The sequence below is a fragment of the Phyllobates terribilis genome, unplaced genomic scaffold (assembly GCF_046119375.1).
Source record: "Phyllobates terribilis strain yellow unplaced genomic scaffold, ASM4611937v1 Scaffold_3__8_contigs__length_932513732, whole genome shotgun sequence".
In the NCBI taxonomy this organism is placed as follows: Eukaryota; Metazoa; Chordata; class Amphibia; order Anura; family Dendrobatidae; genus Phyllobates; species Phyllobates terribilis.
In genome coordinates this window covers 465,330,274-465,355,455 of record NW_027362763.1, presented here as the reverse complement: position 1 = coordinate 465,355,455, position 25,182 = coordinate 465,330,274, and the positions used below count along the sequence as shown (strand labels likewise).

The 25,182-nt window shown below is 42.1% G+C and overlaps 1 protein-coding gene across 4 annotated transcripts in view; it reads right to left on the bottom strand.

The window, feature by feature from the left end:
* The window catches only part of CRYBG1 (crystallin beta-gamma domain containing 1), a 431,371-nt gene that overhangs the window by 29,621 nt on the left and 376,568 nt on the right, over positions 1-25,182 (bottom strand). For all 4 annotated transcript variants that reach the window (XM_073675786.1, XM_073675787.1, XM_073675789.1 and 1 more), the window contains 8 exons: positions 24,309-24,356; positions 24,106-24,224; positions 21,987-22,137; positions 9,719-9,858; positions 4,559-4,685; positions 4,044-4,079; positions 3,514-3,665; positions 44-170 (listed from right to left, as the gene is read on the bottom strand). In XM_073675786.1, the coding sequence (XP_073531887.1) occupies positions 44-170; positions 3,514-3,665; positions 4,044-4,079; positions 4,559-4,685; positions 9,719-9,858; positions 21,987-22,137; positions 24,106-24,224; positions 24,309-24,356 (900 nt within the window). The remainder of the gene's footprint in view (positions 1-43; positions 171-3,513; positions 3,666-4,043; positions 4,080-4,558; positions 4,686-9,718; positions 9,859-21,986; positions 22,138-24,105; positions 24,225-24,308; positions 24,357-25,182) is intronic.

The window sequence follows — 25,182 nt, the reverse complement described above, 5'->3', positions numbered from 1 at the left end:
ATGTTAGCACATAAAAAAAAAAACAACACAAAAATAAACTTACAGATAAAATGGGACGTAAAGATTGCAACAGTCCATTGTAACCACCCCATTGGCGCCATTCCTCGTAATCACCTTCTTCAAGCAAATATTGGTGACCTTCATATCCAGGCTTTTCATAGCCAACCCATCTACAAAATACATCATCATAGAAAAAGTATTACCCAGTCATTTATTCAATTAATTATTCCTTCTGACAGGAGTAAAGGGTAAAGCATGTTTTTTAAAACCCATTCATATCAAAACCTGGCACTCATGGAGATCTTGGTACTTTTGTTTGGACAAGACATGGTGAAGCCACTTTAGAATAAAGAAAGATACGTATAGCTAATATTAGTATATTGGGCCTCCAGGTAATATTACAAAAAAACAAATACTACATTATTGCAGCCGTGTATGTTGCAGCGTTCCAGAGAAAATATACTTTGCAAAGCCAATCACGAGGTCCTTGACACATTCTCCACTCCCAGCCACTAACAATGTTTCTCCCTATATACATACATAGACTGCCAGTTTAGGGGAGCATGGACTCTTGGACCAGTCATTCGAGATGCATAGTTCCTGTCTCTTTTCCAAGTAGGTTTTCCCCAAAACACTGCAGCATTTCAGAGTAAAACATACACAGCTGAAGTAAAACAGCTAGTGTCGGATTCATGCAACCTGTGTTTTAGGCAGCATAAATCTCATGACCGGTGCCCTTGAAATATACGAACAGTCTACTGGCATTGCCACTGCGGTGGACCAAATGCGAATAATGGTCATAACATGAAAGCTTTATAACATGTTACTGGTATACAAGGTCTTCCAAAGGGTTTATATACAAGAGAAAATAGAAAGAATACTTCTTACTTCTGCACCTTAAGACTATGTTCACATGCATTTATTTTGCTGCATTTTTTGTATGCAAATTAAAAGTTGCTTTTTGCAGCACTAACAGAGGCCATGAGATTTCAAATCTCATGCACGTTTTTTTTTCTGACAATGTGTGAACTGCAGTGTTTTTTTTTAAATCTGCAGCATGTCGATTCTTTCAGCGTTTCTGCATTGTTTCTCACTCACAGAAAACAAGGAGAAAGTTTTTGAAATGTTTTTGGTGAATAAAATTAATTTTACTAAACATGTAACTGTAGACAAAGCACACATCTGCACCCAAAAAACACAGCGAAAACAACAAAAAATGGGCATTTTGAACACAGTGTTTTCACTGCCAAAAGAGCAGGTTGTGAAAGCAGGAAAAAAAATGCAGTACAAATGTTGCATGTGAACATAGCCTAAAGTGTATTTCAAGAACTTGTTTCCTTGCTCGATGCAGTGTAGCAATGCCAGATAGGCTAGAATTAAATCCTACCTCTGTAGACTTTGATTAGTACACCTGGCTAGCTCTACATATAAACAGGCTAGGTGTTCATCTAAGTCAGTCTGCTGGCTGAGGAGGCTGAGCAGACTGGATGTTTCTTGACGTTGAATAGAGAAAAGCCAGAATCTCTTTGAGAAGAGTCTACAAAAGCCATGTGCACCAAACGGCAAGCATCAGTGGTTGTATTGGATGACAGCAGTTTTGTTTGACCAAGTTTCAGCTACCTCAGCAGTGTCAGGGTCCTATACTGCTAAGTTAGCACCTGGACAAGACTAGGGATTTGTGTTTATAATTTTGTTGTTTTGGTGCTGTGCAACCTGTGGAAAGCAATAAAAACTGCACGTGTTTGGACCAAAACTGCATTTCCTGTGAGAACACTACCTAAGGCCTATCAGAGCGAGTGAATCTAAACAGTAGGTATAATCATTTTTAAGACCTATATCTGTATTTATATATGATAACTAGCTATTGAACCCGTTCTACGCCAGGGTGGCGAGCATTTTTATTGGTATATGGTCTATCATGTTGGTATGTGCTGCCCACCTCCTGGTATTTGTGCTGCCCCCACCATCCTATCCCGGTATGCGTCGCACCCCTCATCCCCAATCCCGGCATGCGTAGCACCCCTCATCCCCAATCCCAGTATGCGTGGCTCCCCTCATCCCTATTCTGGTATGTATGGCACCTTTCATCCCCAATCCTGGTATGAGTGGCACCCCTCATCCCCAATCCCGGTATGCGTGGCACCCCTCATCCCCAATGCCATTATGCGTGGCACCCCTCATCCCCAATCCTGGTATGCGTGTCACCCCTCATCCCCAATCCTGGTATGCATGTCACCCCTCATCCCCAATCCTAGTATGCGTGGCACCCCTCATCCCCAATCCTAGTATGCGTGGCACCCCTCATCCCCAATCCTGGTATGCGTGGCACCCCTCATCCCCAATCCTGGTATGCGTGGCACCCCTCATCCCCAATCCTGGTATGCGTGGCACCCCTCATCCCTATTCTGCTATGCGTGGCACCCCTCATCCCCAATCCCGGTATGCGTGGCTCCCCTCATCCCCAATCCATTATGCGTGGCACCCCTCATCCCCAATCCCGGTATGCGTGGCACCCTTCATCCCCAATCCCGGTATGCGTGGCACCCCTCATCCCCAATCCCGGTATGTGTGTCACCTCTCATCCCCAATCCCGGTATGCGTGTCACCCCTCATCCCCAATCCCAGTATGCGTGTCACCCCTCATCCCTATTTTGGTATGCGTGGCACCCCTCATCCCCAATCCTGGCATGCGTGGCACCCCTCATCCCCAATCCCGATATGCGTGGCACCCCTCATCCCCAATCCTGGTATGCGTGGCACCCCTCATCCCTATTCTGGTATGCGTGGCACCCCTCATCCCTATTCTGGTATGCATGGCTCCCCTCATCCCTATTCTGGTATGCATGGCTCCCCTAATCCCTATTCTGGTATGCATGGCTCCCCTAATCCCAGTATGCGTGGCACGCCTCACCCCCCCACTATACACACATCCCCAAAAAAATAAACAGTTATACTCACCTTTCTTCTCTGTACTCCAGCGCTGCAGCGTCCTGTTCTACCAGAGGCCGGGTAGGAGTGCGGCAACAGAGCACCGCGCTGTCCGGCGCCAGAGCACCGCGCTGTCAGGCGCCATTTTGCTGAAGACACACTGTAAATGTGTCTTCAGTAAAATGGCGCCGGATAGCGCTATGCGCACGCGCCGATCCGACGTCTCACTCCGCCCCCGGTCTCCGCTGAAGAGAGGAGCCGCGGCAACGCTCTTCCCGGTCAGGTAAGTATGTAAGTATGGCGCCGGAGATCGCAGTGTGCGTTTAGTGCCTACACACACTGCGATCTCCGGCGCCATACACTTCCTCTTACCTGTAACGGCTGGATGTGGTCTTCTATCTGAAGCCAGACTGCACGTCACGCATGAGCAGTCTATCGAGGCTTCGGACAGAGACCCGTATCCCCGGTTATATTATAGATCTCATACTAAAGAATTTACAAATAACTAAACTAGGAAAAATAAATTTACAGTTGAAAAAAAAATATTATTCCTCAAAAAAGTATACTAAAAAGATTAATACTCACAGCCCACTGAGAACTCTCATTGACCCAACAGTGTTAAAAGCAGGTTCTTGCTCTTCTGTTACATCTGAGATTTCTACATTTTTAAGGGTCAACATATCTTTGTCCAGCTCCACCTGCCTGCCTTCAAACAAGGGCTTTTCAAAAATAACTATCTGTAAAAGACAAAAATTAGACATATCACTTCTGTAGTCTAACATTTACTTTAAAAAGTTTTATGGTCATTATCATGCAAGGTTAATTGAAACCTCACTGTACATGTTTATAGTTTTGTACTTTGAAATGGCCACATAGTAATTCAGTAACAAGAGAACAAGAGAAGGACTACATATATTTTCATTCTATACACTAGAAAACTCAAAACCCCCTATACTAAATTACATAATAAATTATGCTTGCACCTTTTAATGAGCTTGCTACATATGGATTTATATAGCTCCCATCTACAATGTATCCATACACCGTATAGTGGCAGCAAGATTTTATCACTTAGTTTTTCCACGCAGAGAGTTCCCAGTGTGTAATGGTCTTACCTTAGGCTCATGGGGTATTTCAACCTTGCGGCTTCCCTATAAGGAGATGACAAGATCTGGTTAGCGAACGTTTCACTTAGCTAAGACATAGGTCAATACAATGAAGGCTGAATTTTCCACAGCCTTGCATATCACTAGAGTGCTCAACAGCAGAATTATACAGGCAAGCCATTTTTGTATGGATTATTGTTTATTAATATATTCTTTTAAATGGCTCTGAGGTGGTGGTTAGCTTTAATTTCACAGAAAATCCTGCAATCTTCACTAAAACACAATTTCATTTAGTTCACTAGACCCCAGAGAATTTCGCAAATATATACACGATTATGTAACTACAGCTAAAAGGGAAGTGGTAAGAGGAGGGCATCTGCAGGAACTCCAGCATTTAAATGTAAGACATTTCTTGGTTCAAGAGAAAAAGAATAACTATCCTACCTAGTTAATATATCAAATAAAGATATTTAGAAGTAGTGATTTTTCTGCTGTTACTGGCACTATGCTGCTAACAATCTCACCATTTTCAAAGGCCTCGTTGATCCAATGTATGCTTCCTGTATATTTAAAAACGAAAGGTCAGGGTATTCTCCTGGCTCCAAAATGAATGGTACTCCTTGGAAGCCAGATTCCTCATAAATAAGCCATCTGAAATAAAAATAAATGGCTCCAGATATTAATAAACACAATAGAAACATATCTATACAGCAAAAACAATGGACATATATAAATCAGGGTACACAGAGACCACATCCAGCACAAAAGAGCACATTTATGACAGGAAAACACAAATATCAAGTCATCTATTTACCAATAACAATGCCCCAACAATACCATAAGGGGGGAGTCCTAACTGCTGCACATTCTAACTCCTAATAACTCTTATGTCAGCTGGTCAACATAATTCTGTAGAAAGTGTAATGTATAAGCTACAATTCTTAGAATAATGTACTACCTCTGCCCCCCCCCCCTTTTTTTAACTAATAATGAATGGAACAGATCTATACATGTAGGAGACGCATAAGCATGTTAGAGCTCCATACCTAAGGCCTCATTCAGATGTCCGTTTTTCATGTAAGAGTATTAACCTTATTTTTCACAGATGGAACTTGCACCTATGATAGACAATGGGGCTGCTCACATAACAGATTTTTTTTTTGTCCAATAACAGAAAATAACAGCTCACCACTCCCGCATCACTTGCATCTTGGGTGCACAACAGCCTGAGCAGGCAAAGAAGTATATTAACAAAAGAAGTTGGCACTCCGTTTTCCTTGGTTCAATACCTTATTGGAAATCCATAAGCACAAATGACACGGTACTGTCTTCAATACAATACATGAGATGTATTAAAGACAATACTGTATGTCATTTGTGCAGATGGATTTCCAATAAAGCACTGAAGCAAGAAAAACAGAGTGCCAACTTCTTCTGCTGATTTTTTTTTTTTTGTCGAAGAAATGTCCGATATTGATTTTTGGATCAAAATGGCAAATTCAAGTCTATGGGCCAGTGAAAAAAATTGGACAACACTCAGATGTGCTGTCAGTTTTTCATGGACTGGTTAATAGGAGAAGCTGGAGAAACTTTTTTTTTCTCATCTGATAAAAATTGATGAAACTCTAATCAAATTCTGACACTCAGCTGAAACTCAGATGAAATTCTGATCAAAAACAGTTATGAAACTTGGTCTGTTTTTCTGATACATGAAAAAAAGGTCTGAATGAGCCCTTGCAGTGTCACTGGTGACCACCTGATAGCTGCGAACCTCTGAAAACTATATCTACATTGTTGTTGAAAATTTCATGTGAATAATCCATGTTTAGAACTGCCATTTTCTGGGTAAGAGAAGACTCGGGACAGCACTATATAAAATTTAGTTACAAATGGAAACCTGTGGATACACACCCAAACTTTAAAGCCATGTGGCATACCATACACTGCATGCGAAGCAAACATATTTCACATAGTAAAATAAGCTCAGCACAAAAATCTCACCCAGCAAAGTTCCTGTAATTGTTCACATTGTAAACACCTCCTCCATCTATGTCATATCGATAAAGAATTATAGCTATTTCTTGTAACACAAGTATCAAGTAGATGTCCACTTTTTCATACCATTCTGTTTTTCTGTTCAAAGTTATTTTCTATTATTAGTTTTCATACTAAATTTTAAAAGGGACACCTTTTGATGTTTCAAATCTCCTCTTACGAGTCCCTTGCTTCCCTTCACAGAGAAATATGGGGTATATAAAATTCTGCCTGTCATAGGCTCCAGTAGTTGGTGCTTACTAAGGACAGATTTTTTTAGTTTAATGGGAAATAAACAGGTGCATCTCACTAAATTAGAATATCATCAAAAAGTTAATTTCTTTCAGTTCTTCAATACAAAAAGTGAAATTCATATATTATATAGAAACATTACAAACAGAGCTATCTATTTCAAATGTTTATTTCTGTTAATGTTGATGACTATGGCTTACAGCCAATGAAAACACAAAAAGCATTATTTCAGTAAATTAAAACAATTAGCAAAAAAAACTGCAAAGGCTTCCTAAGCGCTAAAAAAGGTCCCTTAGTCTGTTTCAGTAGGCTCCACAATCATAGGGAAGACTGCTGACTTGACAGATGTCCAGAAGGCAGTCATTGACACACTCCACAAGGTCCCAGAGTTCCAATTTTCATTTGGAAATCAAGGTCCCAGAGTCTGGAGGAAGAGTGGAGAGGCACACAATCCAAGCTGCTTTAGGTCTAGTGTGAAGTTTCCACAATCAGTGATGATTTAGGGAGTCATGTCATCTGCTGGTGTAGGTCCACTGTGTTTTATCAAGACCACAGTCAGCGAAGCCATCTACCAGGAAATTTTAGAGCACTTCATTCTTCCCTCTGCCAACAAGCTTTTTGGAGATGGAAAGGTCATTCTCCAGCAGGACTTGGCACCTGTCCATACTGCCAAAGATACCAATACCTGGTTTAAAAACAGGATCACTGTGCTTGATTGGTCAGCAAACTCGCCTGACCTTAACCCCATAGAGAATCTATGGGGTATTGTCAAGAGGAAGATGAGAGACACCAGACCCAACAATGCAGACGAGCTGAAGGCTGCTATCAAAGCAACCTGGGCTTCCATAACACCTCAGCAGTGCCACAGGCTGATCGCCTCCATGCCACGCCGCATTGATGCAGCAATTGATGCAAAAGGAGCCCAGACCAAGTATTGAGTTCATTTTCTGAAAATACATTTCAGTAGGCCAACATTTCTGATTTTAAAAACATTTTTCAAGCTGTTGTTATAAAGTATTCTAATTTACTGAGATAATGACTTTTGTGTTTTCATTGGCTGTAAGCCATAATCATCAACATTAACAGAAATAAACACTTGAAATAGATCACTCTGTTTGTAATGACTCTATATATGAGTTTCACTTTTTGTGCTGAAGAACTGAAATAAATTAACTTTTTGATGATATTCTAATTTTGTGAGATGCACCTGTATATACTTACATACAGTAGGCTCCAACAGGTGTTGCCTGAAGGCGGTTGGAGTCTTATTCAAAGATGTTGTCCCATGAACAAAGTACATTTTAAATCAATAGATTTTGGAATAATAGGTTATGCATTTGGATGTGCTAAAAAAATGTTCCAGTTCTGAGACAATCTTATAGATATGTCTCTGCTATATACTATTTTTTTTTTGCTGTGTCCAATCATGCAGAGATGCTCCAGTTCATTGTCAGCCCATACCACAGCTCCTGGTCCGGGGAGAAAGTATAAGTCACTTATGATAAGTAAGTATACAGGATAAACAGCAGGGGTTCGCAGCTGCTACATTCTCAGAAAACAAATTTCCCTGCCTGTTTTATCACAGGAGCAAGTGTTTATGCAAAGTATTCAGCCCTCAGGAGCTTTGGTATGTGCTGACCATGAACTGGAGCTGCACTGCATGGTTGGACACAGCAAATAACAGTACATAGCAGGGGCATATTTCTAAGATTACTTCAGCAAAAGAACATTTTTTTGTAAGATATCCAAATGTAGAATGCATTAGTCCAAGATCTATTGATCAAAATGTATTTTGCTCATGGGAAAACCTCATTAAAACCTCATGCAGATGTCTGTGATTTTACTCGGACTCAAAAAAGGTCTGATTTTTTGATCAAATCTTCATCAGTGTGTCAGTTTTTAGTATCAGTGTTTCATCAGTCTTTTTCTTGTATGCAAAAAAATAAATAAAACAATTGCAAAGATTCTCCTACCCATTACAATGTTAAAAACTGATAGGACTTTTTTTGGGAACACACATGTGGACAGCTCCATAAATTATAATTGGCAAGTGTTCTATCCGAGAAAAACATTGATCGATCATTTGCATGAAAAACGGATGGCTAAATGACGCCTAATTCGAAGACTCTATGTAGCGGGTGATTTAAAACTTCCCTACTATTTGCGACATATTTTTTTCCAGCTACACATGGAATTTTGTAAAAGTGCATTGTCCAGTACTTCTTTGTGTATTTTTGGTGTGGATACACTGCATGATGACTTACAGCTACACCTTCTGTCTATTGAGCACAGATAATATCCAGATAACACTAATGGTTTGACATACAAATTTATTTGATGATTTCTTTAACTGTTCTTGTATTTTGTGATGTAACAATTGAAAGATACGTACTAGCACAATTAAAATAAAGTATGCTACTTTGTCGGTCAGATTATGGTCAATGGAGTCATGGAAATGTTTGGTCAAATAAAAAAAAATTAGCCGATTGCTTTCTTGCTTTTTGCCTTACAGTGTACAGGGATTCAGAGAACAGCCCCGCTAATGATTGATGAACATAAAGAAACAGAAGAAAGTATAGGCAACGCAGATTGCCCAGGTATTTGCTAAAAAGAAGGTGGTATATAATGACTTTCACCTGCATTTATACGCAATTGCACCAGGATATATGCAATTTGAAAGAGCTTTGTGTACATAGGAGCAGCTGTTGTATAGTCATAGGTAGAACAGGTGCACAGAAGACTCGGCATTTCGGCACACCAAGTGAATCAAGGAAATTTAAAAAATGTACATACATGAACTTTTTTGGGGGATTTTTGACATGTTAATTTATTATTTTCAAAATCGCAAAACTGAAAGTTTTTTATTACAAAATATTACTATTTAAAGTCCCAGATATTCCCATTAATTATGTATTTAAAGGGCTTGTGAGCTTTCTCTTGTTAGTGCAGCTTTCCTCACAAACTGACCAGCGCTTATATCCATAAAATAATTGCTAGTGGAGGAGCATGTAAGCAGACCATTAGCCTCCTCCAATGGAAAAACACCTCACAGGGAAAAGTTGCTTTTCTTTGAGGAGGCTGACAGAAGTGCTGCTCAGTTTTAATGTCTTATGATCTATACAAGCGAATAAAAGTCATACAGATTATAAAAGTAATGTGACTTTTTTTCTGGATGATAAGATTGGACATAAATTTATATTGTGGGGGGAAATTGATGTGAAATCATAAAAGAGTAAGTAAACTTTCTTTTTGATTGTTCAGATTTAGCAGACACTTGAATTGCCAAAGATCACTAGGGGTCTCAGGACCCAGCTAGATATGAACAATCAAGCAGAAAGTTTAGTTACTCTTTAAGACCCCCTCCCTCTAATTAACACATAATGAATTTAATTCCTTACACTCCACAATGCACTTTGACAGAACAGGTTCTTTGCAGTCTCCCATACACCTGCACCTCTTCTGTGTCATCATAATAGGAAGTCATAACTCCAAGACCATCCGGATCCGTGAACAGATCAATTCTGCAAACGCGATAATCCTGAAATGAAAATCCAAACCAGCATTTACAAGTTATCACAAAACAGATAACATTCCTTGTGCATGCGTTCCTAATGTATACAGAATAGTACTCTTTGTAGTAAGGAGTTCTACATTCATTTCGTACATGATTGGTAAGCTTTTAAACCCCTAAACGTAGCCTAAATGTAGTAATTACATGTATTCCCATAATTGTGGTGTCAAAATACTGAGACACACCTTATCTAAATCCTTTAAAGCATTGCTTCATGCACATCCTAAATGTTCTACTGACGCTGGTATATGTATTTTTCATGGGTATTAATAAAAAAGGTTTGGACTCTCAAATCAATGTGAATCAGTTTCTAAAAAAATTACGGTAATTCAAAGTTTACAAGCAATATGACTGTCCGGTCTATGCTCAGGAACACTCGACTCCACTAAATAAATTGTGTTTATATACATACATATATTATACACTGCTCAAAAAAATAAAGGGAACACTTAAACAACAGAATATAACTCCAAGTAAATCAAACTTCTGTGAAATCAAAGTGTCCACTTTGGAAGCAACACGGATTGACTATCAATTTCACATGCTGTTGTGCAAATGGAATAGACAATAGATGGAAATTATTGCCAATTATCAAGACATCCTCAATAAAGGAGTGTTTCTGCAGGTGGGGACCACAGACCACATCTCAGTACCAATGCTTTCTGGCTGATGTTTTGGTCACTTTTGAATGTTGGTTGTGCTTTCACACTCATGGTAGCATGAGACGGACTCTACAACCCACCGAAGTGGCTCAGGTAGTGCAGCTCATCCAGGATGGCACATCAATGCGAGCTGTGGCAAGAAGGGTTGCTGTGTCTGTCAGCGTAGTGTCCAGAGGCTGGAGGCGCTACCAGGAGACAGGCCAGTATACCAGAAGTCGTGGAGAGGGCCGTAGGAGGGCAACAACCAGCAGCAGAACCGCTACCTCCGCCTTTGTGCAAGGAAGAACAGGAGGAGCACTGCCAGAGCCCTGCAAAATAACCTCCAGCAGGCCACAAATGTACATGTGTCTGCACAAACGGTTAGAAACCGACTCCATGAGGGTGGTATGAGGGCCCGACGTCCACAGATGGGGGTTGTGCTCACAGCCCAACACCATGCAGGACGCTTGGCATTTGCCACAGAACACCAGGATTGGCAAAGTTGCCACTGGCGCCCTGTGCTCTTCACAGATGAAAGCAGGTTCAAACTGAGCACGTGACAGATGTGACAGAGTCTGGAGATGCCGTGGAGAGCGATCTGCTGCCTGCAACATCCTTCAGCATGACCGGTTTGGCAGTGGGTCAGTAATGGTGTGGGGTGGCATTTCTTTGGAGGACCGCACAGCCCTCCATGTGCTCGCCAGAGGTAGCCTGACTGTCATTAGGTACCGAGACGAGATCCTCAGACCCCTTGTGAGACCATATGCTGGTGCGGTCGGACCTGGGTTCCTCCTAATGCAGGACAACGCCAGACCTCATGTGGCTGGAGTGTGTCAGCAGTTCCTGCAAGATGAAGGCATTGAAGCTATGGACTGGCCCGCCCGTTCCCCAGACTTGAATCCGATTGAGCACATCTGGGACATCATGTCTCGCTCCATCCACCAATGTCACGTTGCACCACAGACTGTCCAGGAGTTGGCAGATGCTTTAATCCAGGTCTGGGAGGAGATCCCACAGGAGACCATCCGCAACCTCATCAGGAGCATGCCCAGGCATTCTAGGGAGGTCAGACAGGCACGTGGAGGCCACACACAATACTGAGCCTCATTTTGACTTTTTTTAAGGACATTACATGAAAGTTGGATCAGCCTGTAGTGTGTTTTTCCACTTTAAATTTTGAGGGTGACTCCAAATCCAGGCCTCCATTGGTTAATAAATTTGATTTCCATTGATGATTTTTGTGTGATTTTGTTGTCAGCACATTTAACTTTGTACAGAACAAAGTATTCAATGAGAATATTTCATTCATTCAGATCTAGGATGTGTTATTTGTGTTATTTGAGTGATCCCTTTATTTTTTTGAGCAGTGTATTATACATACAGTACAGACCAAAAGTTTGGACACACCTTCTCATTTAAAGATTTTTCTGTATTTTCATGACTATGAAAATTGTACATACACACTGAAGGCACCAAAACTATGAATTAACACATGTGGAATTATATACTACTTAACAAAAAAGTGCGAAACAACTGAAAATATGTCTTATATTCTAGGTTCTTCAAAGTAGCCACCTTTTGCTTTGATGACTGCTTTGCACACTCTTGGCATTTTCTTGATGAGCGTCAAGAGGTAGTCACCGGAAATGGTCTTCCAACAATCTTGAAGGAGTTCCCAGTAATGCTTAGCACTTGTTGGCTCTTTTGCCTTCACTCTGCGGTCCAGCTCACCCCAAACCATCTCGATTGGGTTCAGGTCTGGTGACTGTGGAGGCCAGGTCATCTGGCGTAGCACCCCATCATTCTCCTTCTTGGTCAAATAGCCCTTACACAGCCTGGAGGTGTGTTTGGGGTCATTGTCCTGTTGAAAAATAAATGATGGTTCAACTAAACGCAAACCGGATGGAATAGCATGCAGCTGCAAGATGCTGTGGTAGCCATGCTGGTTCAGTATGCCTTCAATTTTGAATAAATCCCCAACAGTGTCACCAGCAAAGCACCCCCACACCATCACACCTCCTCCTCCATGCTTCACGGTGGGAACCAGGCATGTAGAGTCCATCCGTTTACCTTTTCTGCGTCGTACAAAGACACGGTGGTTGAAACCAAAGATCTCAAATTTGGACTCAACAGAACAAAGCACAGATTTCCACTGGTCTAATGTCCATTCCTTGTGTTCTTTAGCCCAAACAAGTCTCTTCTGCTTGTTGCCTGTCCTTAGCAGTGGTTTCCTAGCACCTATTTGACCATGAAGGCCTGCTGCACAAAGTCTCCTCTTAACAGTTGTTGAAGAGATGTGTCTGCTGCTAGAACTCTGTGTGGCATTGACTTGGTCTCTAATCTGAGCTGCAGTTAACGTGCGATTTCTGAGGCTGGTGACTCGGATAAACTTATCCTCAGAAGCAGAGGTGACTCTTGGTCTTCCTTTCCTGGGGCGGTCCTCATGTGAGCCAGTTTCTTTGTAGCGCTTGATGGTTTTTGCAACTGCACTTGGGGACACTTTCAAAGTTTTCCCAATTTTTCGCACTGACTGACCTTCATTTCTTAAAGTAATGATGGCCACTCGTTTTTTTTACTTAGCTGCTTTTTTCTTGCCATAATACAAATTCTAACAGTGTATTCAGTAGGACTATCAGCTGTATATCCACCAGACTTCTGCACAACACAACTGATGGTCCCAACCCCATTTATAAGCCAAGAAATCCCACTTATTAAACCTGACAGGGCACACCTGTGAAGTAAAAACCATTTCCGGTGACTACCTCTTGAAGCTCATCAAGAGAATGCCAAGAGTGTGCAAAGCAGTCATGAAAGCAAAAGGTGGCTACTTTGAAGAACCTAGAATATAAGACATATTTTCAGTTGTTTCACACTTTTTTGTTAAGTATATAATTCCACATGTGTTAATTCATAGTTTTGATGCCTTCAGTGTGAATGTACAATTTTCATAGTCATGAAAATGCAGAAAAATCTTTAAATGAGGTGTGTCCAAACTTTTGGTCTGTACTGTATATATATATATATATATATATATATATATATATATATATATATATATATATATATATATATATATATATATATACACACACACACCGCGTGCAGAATTATTAGGCAAATGAGTATTTTGATCACTTTGATACTTTTTATACATGTTGTCCTACTCCAAGCTGCATAGGCTTGAGAGCCAACTACCAATTAAGTAATTCTGGTGATGTGCATCTCTGTAATGAGGAGGGGTGTTGTCTAACGACATTAACACCCTATATAAGGTGTGCTTAATTATTAGGCAACTTCTTTTCCTTTGCCAAAATGGGTCAGAAGAGAGATTTGACGGGCTCTGAAAAGTCCAAAATTGTGAGATGTCTTGCAGAGGGATGCAGCAGTCTTGAAATTTCCAAACTTTTGAAGCGTGATCACCGAACAAACAAGCGTTTCATGGCAAATAGCCAACAGGGTCTCAAGAAGCATGTTGACCAAAAAAGGCGCAAAATAACTTCCCATGAATTGAGGAAAATCAAGCGTGAAGCTGCCAAGATGCCATTCGCCACTAATTTTGCCATATTTCAGAGCTGCAACGTTACTGGAGTATCAAAAAGCACAAGGTATGCGATATTCAGGGACATGGCCAAGGTAAGGAAGGCTGAAAAATGACCACTTTTGAACAAGAAACATAAGATAAAACATCAAGAATGGGCCAAGAAATATAGATAAGACTGATTTTTCAAAGGTTTTATGGACTGATGAAATGAGAGTGACTCTTGATAGGCCAGATGGATTGGCCAGAGGCTGGATCAATAAAGGGCAGAGAGCTCCACTCCGATTCAGATGCCAGCAAGGTTGAGGTGGGGTACTGGTATGGGCTGGTATCATCAAAGATGAACTTGTGGGACCTTTCCAGGTTGAGGATGGAGTGAAGCTCAACTCCCAGACCTACTGCCAGTTTCTGGAAGACAACTTCTTCAAGCAGTGGTACAGGAAGAAGTCGGTATCGTTCAAGAAAAACATGATTTTCATGCAGGACAATGCTCCATTACATGCATCCAACTACTCCACAGCGTGGCTGGCCAGTAAAGGTCTAAAAGAAGAAAAAATAATGACATGGCCCCCTTGTTCACCTGATCTGAACCCCATAGAGAACCTGTGGTCCATCATAAAATGTGAGATCTACAAGGAGGGAAAACAGTACACCTCTCGGAACAGTGTCTGGGAGGCTGTGGTGGCTGCTGCACGCAATGTTGATCGAAAACAGATCAAGCAACTGACAGAATCTATGGATGGAAGGCTGTTGAGTGTCATCATAATGAAATGTGGCTATACTGATCACTAATTTTTTTTATTTTTGTTTTTGCATGTCAGAAATGTTTATTTTTAAATTTTGTGCACGGATATTGGTTTACCTGGTGAAAATAAACAAGTGAGATGGGATTATATTTGGGTTTTATTAAGTTGCCTAATAATTCTGCACAGTAATAGTTACCTGCACAAACAGATATCCTCCTAAAATAGCCAAATCTAAAAAAAAAAACACTCCAACTTCCAAAAATATTAAGCTTGGATATTTATGAGTCTTTTGGGTTGATTGAGAACATAGTTGTTGATCAATAATAAAAATAATCCTCTAAAATACAACTTGCCTAATAATTCTGCACACAGTGTATAGATAGATAGATAGATAGAAAATATCTCTTCCAACACTCAGCTCTGCTATACACTCACACAGCTCAGCCACAAACACACAGGCACACATAGTTCTGCCACATGCTCACATGCTTGCGCCCTGCTCTTCCCTCTTCTTTGCTGCTAGCCATGTGATCCAAAGGTCCTGGCAGGACTTTCAGTCTTTACAGAGTGTGTACAGTGGAGAGAGGACTTGTTGGCTCCTTGTTTTGTATTCAGTTGTATCTGTGACCTTAAGACACAGACACAGCTCAAGTAGGAACATAACCCCCTACCTCCCGAAACAGCTCCCCAAATCTGGGACACTCTCGCTGGTTCCAGGACAGTTGGAAGGTACGGGTGATGGAACAAAAATGTATACTTCTCAGAGTAGTTTTACAAAAATGAGAAGTAAAATATCACCGTGTTCTGAACGTACAAAATACGGTAGACAGCACCCCAAAAGGGGTTAAGGAGACACACTTTGTTTCTCCCTCTCACTAAAAGGTACAATTTTTATTTAATTACATTTATGTGAGGAAAGCAGGGGAGTAAAAGATTACTTTATCCATTGCGCTACATGCCTTTGGTGAATTACATAAGATAAAAATTTATATTTATAGTATGCGTTGGTACAATTTTTTTTCGGTTCCTTTAAGGGTTTGTCCCCTTTCAGAAAACTTTGGGCTATAATCTGCAATAGTTCTAAAACATTTAAAAACAAAATCAGAGTACTACTAATCCTCCTCAGGTCTAGCTCTGGCTCTCTACTGTGGCCCTGATCTTTGTGGTTTCTCTGCAGCGGTGACATCACATTGGCTATAGCACTGTCTATCAGTGAACTCAGCGGCTCATGCAGTCCAGTCTACAAGGACAGAGCTGCTAAGCTCAGCGATTGGATGTAGCAGTGGCATCACTGCTGCAGATGGTTTATCAAGGAAAATACCCATTACCCATTAAAATATAACATTTAATAAATTCATTAAAAATAGTCTTAATTAGCCCAAATAGCAATAAAAAACAGTGAAGATAACAATAAAAATGTATGGATACGTGATTGACCAGCACAAAAACAATTGACTACCTGACCCTGGTAGTGCCCTAATAGGCTCGCCCTACCTGACAGCGGAGGCTGGCACCCTCTTGAGCAATGTGGCGCCCCCGCTCCCGAAAGCTGTCCCTCTTGGCCCTGGTAGTCCCTGACTAGGACCAATATTGCACAAGACACATACCCAAATGGGCTACTCAAAAGACACAGACCCAAATATTCCAGCTCCAGCGGTTGAAATTAGCATAGATTAAGGATCAATGCTCATCCGTGATGAGTTCCACATAGAGGAACATAAACTCAGTCGATCTCCAGATATAGAGTGTTTTTATGCGTTCCTATAGTCACAGCGTACCATGTACAAGTTTTTTGCACTCTCCTAGTCACAGCGTCCCATATGTCAGTTCGCTTGTCCCAGAAAGATTTGTTTCAGTCAGGACCATACGTATCAATCATATAATACCATAACCTATAGATTGACAAAATACCATAAAAATCTTGCCTCTTTCCACCAGGGGAAATGAGTTAAGAAAACGTACCCTAGTGTATCCCACATGGATTCACACAGCCGACTGCACCAAAAGAAAAGGACTAGCACCCTACTTTAGTAAAGACTGATGAATATACAGTACAGACCAAAAGTTTGAACACACCTTCTCATTTAAAGATTTTTCGGTATTTTCATGACTATGAAAATTGTACATTCACACTGAAGGCATCAAAACTATGAATTAACACATGTGGAATTATATACTTAACAAAAAACTGTGAAACAACTGAAAATATGTCTTATATTCTAGGTTCTTCAAAGTAGCCACCTTTTGCTTTGACGACTGCTTTGCACACTCTTGGCATTCTCTTGATGAGCTTCAAGAGGTAGTCACCGGAAATGGTTTTCACTTCACAGGTGTGCCCTGTCAGGTTTAATAAGTGGGATTTCTTGCCTTATAAATGGGGATAGGACCATCAGTTGTGTTGTGCAGAAGTCAGGTGGATACACAGCTGATAGTCCTACTGAATAGATTGTTAGAATTTGTATTATGGCAAGAAAAAAGCAGCTAAGTAAAGAAAAACGAGTGGCCATCATTACTTTAAGAAATGAAGGTCAGTCAGTCCGAAAAATTGGGAAAACTTTGAATGTGTCCCCAAGTGCAGTAGCAAAAACCATCAAGCGCTACAAAGAACCTGACTCACATGAGGACCGCCCCAGGAAATGAAGACCAAGAGTCACCTCTGCTTCTGAGGATAAGTTTATCCGAGTCACCAGCCTCAAAAATCGCAGGTTAACAGCAGCTCAGATTAGAGACCAGGTCAATGCCACACAGAGTTCTAGCAGCAGACACATCTCTTCAACAACTGTTAAGAGGAGACTTTGTGCAGCAGGCCTTCATGGTAAAATAGCTGCTTGGAAACCACTGCTAAGGACAGGCAACAAGAAGAAGAGACTTGTTTGGGCTAAAGAACACAAGGAATGGACATTAGACCAGTGGAAATCTGTGCTTTGGTCTGATGAGTCCAAATTTGAGATCTTTGGTTCCAACCACCTTGTCTTTGTGCGACGCAGAAAAGGTGAAAGGATGGACTCTACATGCTTGGTTCCCATCGTGAAGCATGGAGGACAGTGGCGTACCGCCAATGGCGGCAGACCACGCCACTGCTATGGGGCCCGTGGCCGGAGGGGGCCCGTGAGGGCCCCAAGCAGCGTGGGAACGAGGAGGATAGGTGAGTAGGAGGTTGCGGCGGCAGAGGAGAAGGTTGCGGCAGTGGAGGAGCGGGGCACACACTGTAGCCACTGCTGCAGCTACCACGTGTGCCCGCTGCTAAAGAGTCATGAATATTTCCTCTTCTCCACTCCCATGGGCGTGGAGAAGACAGAATATTCATTCTCTTTAGTAGCGGGCCCGGAGGAGCGCTGAGCCCCGGCTCCTGCTGTCAGTGCCCGCCGCTAAAGAGAAAGCATATTCACGCTTCTCCACGCCCACAGTCCCGGCGTGGAGAGGAGTGAATGTGCCGGCAGCAACTCACCTCGGGATCTGAGAGCGCGCGCAGCTCAGATGCCAACATGAGCTGCTGCAGACAGGACTCAGCGCTGGAGCAGAGGTGAGGAAGGAAGGTGAGTATAAGCGTTTATTGTTTTATGTGTGCAGTGATTGGGGGGATGAGGAGGCCACACATACCAGGATTTGGGGATTGAGGAGGCCACACATACCAGGATTTGGGGATTTAGGAGGCCACACATACCAGGATTTGGGGATTGAGGAGGCCACACATACCAGGAATGGGGGATTGAGGAGGCCACACATACCAGGAATGGGGGATTGAGGAGGCCACACATACCAGGAATGGGGGATTGAGGAGGCCACACATGCCAGGAATGGGGGATTGAGGAGGCCACACATGCCAGGAATGGGGGATTGAGGAGGCCACACATGCCAGGAATGGGGGATTGAGGAGGCCACACATGCCAGGAATGGGGGATTGAGGAGGACACACATACCAGGAATGGGGGATTGAGGAGGACACACATATCAGGATTGGGGGGTTGAGGAGGCCACACATACCAGGATTGGGGGGTTGAGGAGGACACACATACCAGGATTGGGGGGTTGAGGAGGCCACACATACCAGGATTGGGGGGTTGAGGAGGCCACACATACCAGGATTGAGGGATTGAGGAGGCCACACATACCAGGATTGAGGGATTGAGGAGGCCACACATACCAGGATTGAGGGGTTGAGGAGGCCACACATACCAGGATTGAGGAGGCCACACATACCAGGATTTGGGGATTGAGGAGGCCACACATACCAGAATTTGGGGATTGAGGAGGCCACACATACCAGGATTTGGGGATTGAGGAGGCCACACATACCAGGATTTGGGGATTGAGGAGGCCACACATACCAGGATTGAGGGGTTGAGGAGGCCACACATACCAGGATTGAGGGGTTGAGGAGGCCACACATACCAGGATTGGGGGATTGAGGAGGCCACACATACCAGGATTGGGGGATTGAGGAGGCCACACATACCAGGATTGGGGGATTGAGGAGGCCACACATACCAGGATTGGGGGATTGAGGAAGCCACACTTACCGGGATTGGGGGATTGAGGAGGCCACACATACCAGGGATTGTGGGATTGAGGGGGCCACACATACCAGGGATTGTGGGATTGAGGGGGCCACACATACCAGGGATTGTGGGATTGAGGGGGCCACACATACCAGGGATTGTGGGATTGAGGGGGCCACACATACCAGGGATTGGGGGATTGAGGAGGCTACACATACCAGGGATTGTGGGGGCCACACATACCAGGGATTGTGGGATTGAGGGGGCCACACATACGAGGATGGGAAAATTTACCAGTAGCTGCTGCATTTCCCACCCTAGGCTTATACTCAAGTCAATAGGTTTTCCCATTTTTATGTGGTAAAATTAGGGGCCTCGGCTTATATTCGGGTCGGCTTATTTAAAATATACGGTATTTTAAAATCAGTGAGTACGTGGTGCCCATAATACTGCAGGACTGTGGCGTACATTATACTATATGGGGGCTGCATTTTACCCTATGGGGTGTGTAATATACTGTATGGAGGACTATGGGAGTGCATTTTATTCTATGGAGGACCATGGGAAGTTCATTATACTATATGGAGGATTATGGGGGGCGCATTATACTATATGGAGGTTTATGGGGGGAGCATTATACTATATGGAGGATTATGGGGGCGCATTATACTATATGGAAGATTATTGGTGGTGCATTATACTATATGGAAGGCTATGTGGGGATATTATAATATTTTGAGGGCTATGTGGGGGGCCATTATACTGTAGAAAAGCAATTATACAGTGTGAAGGTTTGTGTGGGGTCATTATACTGATTGGAGGGCTGTGTGGGGGCCATGAGAGTGTATGGAGGGCTCTGTGGGGTTCACAGTTGGGGGATTATACTGTGTTAGGGTCACCATACTTTGCCGTGGGAGTTGAAGTGGGGTACAATAGGGTCATTATACTGTGCATTTGGAGGAATGCACCATAGGGGTATCATACTGTTTGGCACTTTTGTTGGCATCATACTTTATGGGGGCAATGAAGAAGGAATCTACGACTTCATAAGGAGGTAAATTACTATGTAAAGGCTGGAAAGTTATGAGATCTGCTCTTCTGTGACACAGACAAATATTTATTTTTTGTAGGGGGGGGGGGGCAATTAGAGCTTCTGCTATGGGGCCCCATGACTTCTATGTACGCCCCTGATGGAGGAGGAGGTGTGATGGTGTGGGGGTGCTTTGCTGGTGACACTGTTGGGGATTTATTCAAAATTGAAGGCATACTGAACCAGCATGGCTACCACAGCATCTTGCAGCGGCATGCTATTCCATCCGGTTTGCGTTTAGTTGGACCATCATTTATTTCTCAACAGGACAATGACCCCAAACACACCTCCAGGCCGTGTAAGGGCTATTTGACCAAGTGGGAGAGTGATGGGGTGCTACGGCAGATGACCTGGCCTCCACAGTCACCAGACCTGAACCCAATTGAGATGGTTTGGGGTGAGCTGGACCGCAGAGTGAAGGCAAAAGGGCCAACAAGTGCTAAGCATCTCTGGGAACTCCTTCAAGATTGTTGGAAGACCATTTCCGGTGACTACCTCTTGAAGCTCATCAAGAGAATGCCAAGAGTGTGCAAAGCAGTCATCAAAGCAAAAGGTGGCTACTTTGAAGAACCTAGAATATAAGACATATTTTCAGTTGTTTCACACTTTTTTGTTAAGTATATAATTCCACATGTGTTAATTCATAGTTTTGATGCCTTCAGTGTGAATGTACAATTTACACAGTTATGAAAATACAGAAAAATCTTTAAATGAGGTGTGTCCAAACTTTTGGTCTGTACTGTACATATGCAGTCTGGTAACATCAATCGGGGATCCGCTCCAGAGCAAAAAGGCCCAAAACTATAGATACTCATTTGCAGACTCTGGCGGTATGGGTCAGGTACCAGCTCACTAAAAATAATTATTATTGGTAACCAGGTACATTCAACACCCCCACCCCATGTGGAAAATTGAATGGAGTGAGTCAGCCAGCCCTTTTCACACACAACACTATTTACCTTATGTGCCAACAAAGGAAATGTTACAGTGTCGGCAAAAAAAATCTTTTCTGGAGCACAAGCTGAAAGTGGACCTACAGCGGAGATGATATACTTGGATTGTGGCGCCTGTAACAACTGAGGTATATTACTAAGATGTATACCTTCGTATGTTGAGCACAAGGACCCAGACTTTACAAGTAATGTTCAGTGTTAAAATGGTCTAGTAAGCGATTATGTGTGGGATACCACATTAATTGGATCCTAAAAACAGTTGTGACTTCACACCTCACCCATTTATAAACATTCGTTAAAGCATTATTGACATTTAAGGAGCGGTTTATAGAAACAGGACTCTAAGAAGCTGTAATTACTGAACACAGCCTGTGAACATCACAAACACACGCAAAAATACAAATCAGACAGTATACTGTATAAAGAAGCACATAAAATAAGGGAAGCTGCTGTTTGGGATGGATTTACTGCTGGAGAACATAACGTACAGGTTACAAATTCAGGTATTTATATAAAAGGCTATACAATGAGATTTTAGAAACTAATAATAAATTCTATGAAACTTTAAAGACAAACATATCCATACAAAAGGGCAATTTGTCAACTTTGCAAAGTTTAAAATGTTTACCTTTACCACATGTCTTAAAGAACCAATTATGACTGGTGATTGAGAATTTTCATCCTGGGATTCATCTCCCCATGGGTTGGTGACTTCTATGTCCCCTTCCTCCAGTGCTATGGTCCGCCCCTCATAATTGGGGAGTTCATAAAGTATCCAGCTGAAAAGAAATAATAGTTTTAAATAGACTAAATCATAGAATGAATATTCCATTGGCCTAATTTACAGAACAGCGCCGTTAAGTAATGTATAGGAAAGCTGTAAACACAAAAGCCTCATTTTCATTGTAAAATTGCTGCAAGGCAATGATGCCCAAAAAGACTGTATACCAAATCCTGTTGTAATGTCCTTCCACTCCAGAACATAGTCCCAAAGAGCTACACTTTCAAACCCATATAAAAATGGAAAAGTCTGTTTACCCAAATCCTGTATATCATATTTTCCTTGAGCCTCTAGTACTACTCTTTCTCTTGAGCAAAAGTTTGTAGCATATCTTGTCCAGCATGTATAAGATAACCATCGTAACAATTTGTAGTCCATTCAAGTTAATACTGGCAAACCTTACGCACTATTATTCGGATTACAGATATCTGGTGATGTTCAACTACATGAGAAAACAGTTCCAATAGCATAAAAACTCTCCAAAAGGCAGAAATAAGGCAGAACTTGCCAGTCTTTAAAACATAAACTCTTTATTCCATTTAGTTTAAGCACAGTGTGGAGTACATGGATACATATTAAAGGGAATCTGTCAGCAGGTTTTTGCTATGTAATCTGAATACAGCAGGAGATAGAGGCTGAAACACAGAATTCAGGGATGTGTCACTTGTCAAAGTGTGTGCTGTTGTTTACTAACTGTGAAGGATTTATCACTGACAGAATACATTACTGGACTAGTCCGGCAACGCCCCCTCCTGTGATCAGCAGCTCACTGTCTGTGGACTTTTTTACATGGAGAGCCTGGTGTGGGTGGGGTTAGCTTTCTTAGCTCGGCTTCATTCTAAATGTAAAAGCTCTGATTGTGTCAGAACAGCTACACCCAGTAATCCAAGTGAGTCATCGTTGGATTCAGGGTCTCTTTGCCTACATCATGCTGCTCTCAGATGAGGTAGCAAAAACCTGCTGACAGATTCCCTTTAACAACAGCCATTCCTGAATCCGTAGAAGAAATGCCTGGCTAGCACGAAATGGCTGTTGTTCATATTGATCTATGAACTCCATGCTGTGCTTCATCCTGTGTTTAAATACTTTTCCACTACTTTTACATTGATGTCCCATCCTTAGGAAGGGGCATCAATGTCTGATCGGCCAGGGTCCCGCACCCGGCACCCCCGCCGATCAGCTTTTATCGGTGCCGGCCGAAAGTGCTTACTTGCGGTACTTGGCCATTTAATTGCACAGGAGGTGGATGTGCAGTACCCAGTGGCGGCCACTACAGTTAGACGGACAAGCACCGCAAGTAAGTACTTCCGGCCAGCGACCGCCACCGATAACAGCTGATTGGCATGGGTGCCGGGTTCGGGACCCCGAACGATCAGACACTGATGCCCATCCTGAGGATGGGGCATCAATGTTAAAGTAGTGGACAACTTCTTTAAACATACATGGAATGACAAATTTATATTTTACAGACTGTAGAGTGCAGCCATATTTCAGCCTTTAGGAGAGTGTTTATACTGTTGTAACTTAAGGTGCACATATATACTAGATGAATGTCAGCCAAATCCACCAAATTTGCGAGGAATCATACAATCATGTAATGTGTATAAATGTGTAATGATCCTACCCTGATAGCAAATGTCATGGCAAAGAAGGATTGGGCAATGCTGGATTTCAACACGCCTGACCCATTGTAATCAAAGATGTGTGTGTTTGTGGGGGAAGAAATAGCTTCTAACAGATATCTAACGTTTTATAGCCACTTCGCTAGCAAGTTTGGTCAAAAATTCATTACTTGGTAGTTCTAATCAGGATTTCATCTATGTATAGTAAATGGTCCACTGCTCTAGTCTGTCTATCTAATTTAACAGTAATGATAAAGTATAGAATTTGATGTATCTTGAGATGTTTGGGATCCAAACTACATGACTAAAACTGACTGAGTAATTATAAAGGTTTAATTTCTTACCATCCTCTAACGGTTTTAATGAAAATAGTAGGAGAAAGCTCCCAGGAAGTACAATCAATGACATCAGAAAAGATTTCAAACACAGCACCTCCATATTCAGGCTCCGTCAGAATGACCACCTGCAAGATGTTAAACAGAAAGGATTATTTGTGCAATTTAAAGTAACAGACTTGCAGAGATAGAATACAAAGTATTCATATTACCTTTCCTGGTCTAGGGTTAACTTTCTCTGAATCTTTCAAGGGCAGTACCTAAAATCCAAAAATATATAAAAAAAATTTTTATATATATATATATATATATATATATATATATATATATATATATATATATATATATATATATATATATATATATATATATTATACATATATATATATTATACATATATACACACACATATCCAAAAGTTGCTTAGTAAATTACTATTTTGCATTGTATACAGGTTTCATGTAGTTACATCTCCCTGTCTGCAGAGGTCATTGCCTCTATTGTGACCTGCTAATCATACTGTATATTTGGATAGATACACCTTTCCATAGAAATGTGTATGTAATTATGACACCTTGATGCACTTAAATGAAAAGTACCTGGCACTGCAGTTTGTTTGTGCTTATACTTTACTAGATGGCGGCCCGATTCTAACGCATCGGGTATTCTAGAATAGGTATGCGGCAGACCGGGCGCAATCAGCAGAGCGGTGTTTAAATTTGGCGCCAAAATCACTGATTGGTCGTGGTTGCCGGCCGCGACCAATCAGCAAAGCGGTGTTGAAATTTGGCGACTATATCGCTGATTGGTCACGGCCGGCGGTCGCGACTAATCAGCAGAGCGGGGTTTAAATTTTGTGCCAATAATGCTGATTGGTTGCGGCCGGCAGTCGCGACCAATCAGCAAAGCGGTGTTTAAATTTGGCGCCAATAATGGTGATTGGTCACTGCCGCGACCATTCAGCAGAGCGGTGTTTAAATTTGGCGGCAATAATGCTGATTAGTCGTGGCCGGCAATTTGGCGCCAACGATGCTGATTAGTTGCAATCGCCGGCCGCGACCAATCAGCAAAGCGGTGTTTAAATTT